Source organism: Giraffa tippelskirchi, chromosome 12 (assembly GCF_054371585.1).
Source record: "Giraffa tippelskirchi isolate mGirTip1 chromosome 12, T2T-mGirTip1v1.2.pri, whole genome shotgun sequence".
Classification (NCBI taxonomy): domain Eukaryota; kingdom Metazoa; phylum Chordata; class Mammalia; order Artiodactyla; family Giraffidae; genus Giraffa; species Giraffa tippelskirchi.
In genome coordinates this window covers 10,930,656-10,936,655 of record NC_137286.1, presented here as the reverse complement: position 1 = coordinate 10,936,655, position 6,000 = coordinate 10,930,656, and the positions used below count along the sequence as shown (strand labels likewise).

The 6,000-nt window shown below is 48.1% G+C and overlaps 1 protein-coding gene across 4 annotated transcripts in view; it reads left to right on the top strand.

Annotated features, from left to right (window-relative positions):
* Positions 1 to 993: 993 nt before the first annotated feature.
* The window catches only part of PPP4R4 (protein phosphatase 4 regulatory subunit 4), a 100,451-nt gene continuing 95,444 nt past the window's right edge, over positions 994 to 6,000 (top strand). For all 4 annotated transcript variants that reach the window (XR_014071930.1, XR_014071931.1, XM_081552165.1 and 1 more), the window contains exons 1-2: positions 994 to 1,280; positions 2,761 to 2,834. Coding sequence is in view for 2 of the 4 variants with exons in the window: in XM_081552165.1 (XP_081408291.1) it covers positions 1,158 to 1,280; positions 2,761 to 2,834 (197 nt within the window). In the remaining 2 variants the exon portion in view is untranslated. The remainder of the gene's footprint in view (positions 1,281 to 2,760; positions 2,835 to 6,000) is intronic.

Here is a 6,000-nt window from a genome sequence, read left to right as displayed (position 1 = left end):
GTCCCAAAAAATTGCCCCAACTTCTTCCATCGCTTCCTACTCGTAACAAAATCAAAATGCAAGCAACTCAACGTCGCTGCCCAGACCTGGGCTCTTCTCCATCAAGGAAGGACCTACCTCTCTACCTTCTCAGGCACCCGTTTCCCCGCACTCCAAGCTCTACTCTGCACTTCCTACAACCATATAGACGCCCAGGCTTCAACCCGAAATCCGCTCACTCTTATTTCTCTTGGAAAAATCCTGTTTTAAGATTCAGTTTTAAGTGTCTTCAGGAATCCTTTTTCTGACGGCTGCCCTCCCTACGTTGGTGGCTCAGAGGTTAAAGCGTCTGCCTCCAATGCGGGAGACCTGGGTTCGGTCCCTGGGTCGGGAAGATCCCCTGGAGAAGGAAATGGCAAACCACTCCAGTATTCTTGCCTGGAGAATCCCATGGACGGAGGAGCCTGGTAGGCTACAGTCCACGGGGTCGCAAAGAGTCGGACACGACTGAGCGACTTCCCTTTCCTCCCTACGTTAACCCCTCCCGGACTGTATTCCCAGATCACCCGTCCCCAACAACCAGCACACCACAAGTTCTATTTGCTTATTTTGGGTACACACCCCTCCCCTAAGGACAGAGCAGAGTTACCCAGCTCATGCGCTGGGGTGGGCGGTCCCACGAATAACCGCACCACGATTCCGGCAAATTAACCAAGATCCCAGCCCACCTTCCCCCTTGTTTCCCCCACTTATTGGTTCATCTCCGCTCCGGGGCTACCGACCCCAAACCCGCCTCCACCGGCTGCAGGAGGTAGGAGACTCTGCGCATGCGCTACTGCTTGGGGCGCGCTCTGTCGGGGGCGGGGCGAAGGGGCGAGGAGGGCGGCTGGGGGACGCGGCGCGGCAGTTGCGTCCGGCCCGCCGGCAGCGGGCACCCGGGAGGGGGCGGGGCAGAGGCGGGCACCTCCCCCGGCCAGGCCCCGCCCCCCACAGCCCGCCCGCGCGCTTCGCCCCGCCCCCTCGGCGGCCGCTCTCCTTCTCCCGCCGCCCGCTAGCCTCCCGCCCGGCTCCGGCGGCGGAGAGCGGGAGAAAGTGTTGCTGGTGGGCGGCCGCGGGGCTGCGAGCGTCCGGCATCCCGGGGCCGCTCTGGCCCGGGCGGCGAGGGGGCCCGGCGGTCCATGCATCCGCCGTCGCCCGCCGCCGCCGCCGCGATGGATTTCAGTCAGAACAGCCTGTTCGGCTACGTGGAGGACCTGCAGGAGCTCACCATCATCGAGAGGCCGGTCCGCCGGAGCCTCAAGGTGCGCCCCGGGGAGGAGGAACTGCCCGCAGGGCGCCCGGCGGCTGGCCCCTGCCCCGACCCCCGCCCTTTCGCTCCACGAGGCGGCCCGGGACCCTCTCGGAGTCCCGCTGCCCGCCCCCGCCCGCCTCAGTCCCCGAGGGCCGTGTTACCCTAATCCGACCCCTCTCGGGCCCCCTTCTTCGACGTGGCTCGGCTTCTCCCAGCCTGGACCCCCAGCCCTAAGGGACGGGCGCCCGGGGCCCGCCCGCGACCCCTCAGACGCCCTCGCTTTTCCAGTTGCCCGCCCCGGCCCGGCCCGCCCCGGGCCCTTTCCCCAACCCGGCCCCCTCAGGACGGCCCGCCGAGCCCCTTCGATTCGGGCCAGCCCGGCGTCCTCTCCCGCGCAGTCCCTCTCTCACGGCCCGGGGCCCCTCCGTTGCGGCCCCCCGCCCCCGGGGCCCTGCGGGAGCTGCCCCTCGCAGCCGCAGCCCGCTGCCTCCCGCGTCCTCTCCTTGGGGCTCCTCCTCCCCCCGCTTCAGCTCCCTGGTGCTGCTGCTCCCCGGGGTTGTGGACCTAGTCCCAGTCTTCAGTTAACACGGCCCCGACTCTCCCCGCTACCTTTTCCAGAGATACCTCAGATCCCACCCCCCCCACCTCCGTCCTCATCAGAGCAAGCCCAGGGCCCCCACTTCACCTCCCAACCCACCAGCACCCATCCTGGAGTCGTCCTCTCTCGGTCTTCAAAGCCCTCTCGACCCTTTGTCCCGATCCTGAGTCACCACGTGTCCCTTCCTTCCAGCCCCTCCAAGACTCTTAGCAGGGACCCTGCTCCCCAATCCCCTTAGGAGAGTCAGCCTTCACTAGCCCCCCTCCCCCGCCACCTGCCACTGGCTCCCCCACCCCGCAGAGTCATCTTACTTCCCGAGGCTCCAACCTTCACTGCTGCCAAACCTGGTTGACCGACCACCGTCCCCCGCAATTTCTCCTTTAACTCTTTTCACTCCCACCTGCCGCAATATCTTTGGTTTCCTTCCAGCCCCAGAGTTTAGTCCCTTCCCTCCCCCAATCCACATTTCGTCTTTCTCATTCTCCCTCGGCTGGCTGCAGTCTTCATCCCCCTCCTTTTAAGCATTTCCTGGGATGAAAACGCTGGGGAAACACTCTTAAATATTAGAGATGAAAACCACATGCATATTTTACATATGCACATACAATTTATTTCAGCAAGGCTCTGAAGCCACAATGTGTTTCTCAGGCTTCAGTCTAGAAGCTAGAAGAGTAAACAAAAGAAAAAAAAAGCCCCGGAGCCCCCCAAACTCCACCACCTAAACCCGACCATTAGAGACATCTGTGATTTGAGGGTGGCAGACCCCTTAATTAGTTTTCAAAGAAAATGCTTAATTGCGAAACTTTTTCATTAGTCTGTACTCATATAGAGTCCCTGGAGGCAAGACTTGAGCTGATGTATGTGTGCATAATTTGTATTTTACACTTGACAGACACCAGAAGAAATAGAAAGATTGACAGTTGATGAAGACCTCAGTGATATTGAAAGGGCTGTTTATCTGCTCAGGTATTTCGTAAAGTCTTTTTGTGATAATTCCTTCTCTTTTCCTGTGGCAGCATCCACAAATGATTTCTGAAATGTCATGTTACGGTTATGTTCAGATTTACTTAGCCACTTGAACAGAGTACTTTTGCATGCACAGCACTTAATTATATCATAAATTAGATTTAGATGTGGGCTTATGAATTTCAGAACTGAAATCAAGTAAGGTACCTAGCTTATAGAATATTGCTTGAAGGAGGAACAGAACAATTCATGGTTTGAGTTAAATCTCTTAAAAAAAAAATCTTGCAGCTTTGGTTGTGTTCACATAAGAGCTGATAAATTTAGATGAGACTTAAGAATATCCAGTGATTAATTTTAAGTTAATTGTAGAGTTTGAACTTTATATGGTATTTATGGAAAAAAATCTGCAAATATAGTAGTTCAATTTTTTTCCTCAGGATAACCTGTTTATATTGCTTCTGCTATGTGCATTTTATAATTTTGCCTAAGAGATTTTAAAATTTAATTGAGTCTACTCTCACTTAAGGTTCATCTCATAAGCTCTACAGAATTGCTTAAGCCAAATGGTTATGACAAATATTTACAAGATTTCTTTCAACTATTTTCAAAATTGTGCTGTGGATTTAACTTTAAAAGCTAATGTGAACATTTAATGAATATATAAAAATACTTCAGAAATAGGAATTCCCCTAAGGTATTTTGTGTACATTGTTTTAACATTTTTCTTGCACAACATTTCTTTTTCCCCTTTTGGCAACTTAGTTCTTGCTTTTGTATTTTGGAATCACATTTTGAAAACTGGTACCGTTGACCTCCTTGGAATATTTGTTATCCTTGTTTCCTTAGCTCAGGTCTCTGCCAGTTTCAGGTGCTGGCAAGTTTCTTTTTCTTTTCTTGTTTTATAGATCATGTTTCTAGTCCCATGATATTCTTTGAATGACTTTTTTTTCCCCTTTAAAAAAAAAAGCAACCCTCTCCTTGACTTCCATTTTCTTCTTCTGACATCTCAGGTTCTGTTCTTATTTAAGTTAGAATTTTAGCATGCTTATAATTTAGACCATTCTCTTCAATAATTCTGTTCCTATAAAATGTTACCAGATCTTAGATTTTATGTCAATGTTGTTTCCTTTCCTCTTTTGGTGATTTATAGTAGCCTGCTCTCATCATTTCTACCTATTTATTTTATTATTTAAAAACATTTTTGTATTGGAGTATGCTGCTGCTGTTTTGCTTCAGTCGTGTCCAACTCTTTGCGACCCTATGGACTGTAGCCTGCCAGGCTCCTCTGTCTGATTCTCTGATTCTTCACCCCAGAATACTAGGGTGGGTTGCTGTGCCCTCCTCCAGAGGATCTTCCTGACCCAGGGATCAAACCAACATCTCCTGCATTGGCAGGCAGGTTCTTTACCACTAGCGCCACCCGGGAAGCCACTTATTGGAGTAGAGTTGATTTACAGTGTTGCGTTAGTTTCTGGTGTTATCTACCTATTTATTTTAAAATAAAATGGTTTTATTTATGTATGAATTACCTGTATGTTTTTTTGATGTTTCATAGAGAACGCTCCATTTAACCTGTTTTGATAATTGTGTAATATTTGAAGTACTTTAATCCTTAATGATGAACATATCCAATATGGTGAACAGAAGTTGTAAGCATCTGCCTTTTCCCACAATTCTCTTGTTTGGAGTAGGCAGACAATTGGTGAAAATTGGGTAAGCTTCTTTTAGCATACAGCAGTTGATGATGTGAAGTCACTGCCTACTTACTCCTACTGAATCCTCTCCAGATAAACGCTGGCTTACAATTAGGAAATAGAGTCTTGCTCTACTTACTTGCGACAGCGGATACCTCATTCTAGGTATCTGTGACAAGGCTTCTTTTTGAGGATAGCTTATTTTCTGTTTTGCTTTTATTGTTAGCGAACCAGGTCGTGTAAGTTGTCGGTGGTTCTCAGACACAGGACATAAGTTTCACCCAATTCTAGAACTTACAAAGCCCTTACAGAGACAGATGGGGCCTCTCCTTCTTAGGCAAGAGAGTTTGGAAAGAAATCTGATACCTCCTTTAGTTTCTTGTGGCTCATCTACCTTGAAGGAGGTTTGCAAGGTGACTCCAAAGGCAAACACTAGCATGGTTGTGCATGGGTCCTCCAGCCAAGTTCTTTTTTTGTATTCCTGCCATCTCACCCCCTCCTGGGGAAAAGTGGGGTTTCACCTTTAGGACCTCTTCTGAAGAGAGAACACGAGGCCTGCCTGAAAGGTTCTTTCTTCCCTGGGATTCAGGGGAAGGGTGTGGGATTGTCTTATGGACGTGTTCCAAACTTTGCCTCTGTTAAAGCTGTTAAAGCCTCTTGTCTCACGTATTGAGCCTTCTATTTTAAATGTAATGTATTCCTTTTTTTCCTCTTTGTACTTCCCAATGCTGTAAAATCTAATACTGAGTTCTTTTTTTCTCTTATGATTTTCAGGTTTATTTTTGAGTACTTTACCTTTTCCTCTGTTATAGATATCCTCTACCCAGAATTTTCCTCCTTGCTTTTGAATGTCAGATTTGTTTTTTTAGCTGTCTTATTTTTGTATATTATATCTATTTTGGAGATTATGCTACATTAGAATTCAGAGTCAAATGTGTAAATATCAGTAGGAAATGCTTTATATTAGTGGGGGTTCTGATAGCATTTAAACTGAACGTAGTGTCTAAAGAGGCATTATATTGGACTGCTGTCCAATGAAAACCAAATTACACTGTTCATTATCTTACCCTAAAATATGACAGATCAATTATTAATGCTGTTTTCGTAATTAAGTTTAGAACATTACACGATTTGAAGATTTAACACAGATGATTTTGTGGTATTTGCATAAATGGGATGCTGCTGTACTCGTCTGTGGCGTTTAGCTGTGAAGCAAAACAGCTTTCCTAATAGTCACAGCTTGTGGTTTAGTCAAAAGCATATCACAACAGCTTCTAGTTCTCTCCCTTCTTTGTGAGTTTGGTGTATATTTTAGAAGTGTACTTAAAGCAGGTGAATGGATTTGTTAGAGTAAGGTCCTAAGTTTGTATACTCTGTTTTCGCTAGGTAAACCTTTCCTCACATATCTAATTGCCTCCCAGATAAATTTCAGATCCTTAATTTGGCATAAGTGACTCCATCTTAGCTGTGCA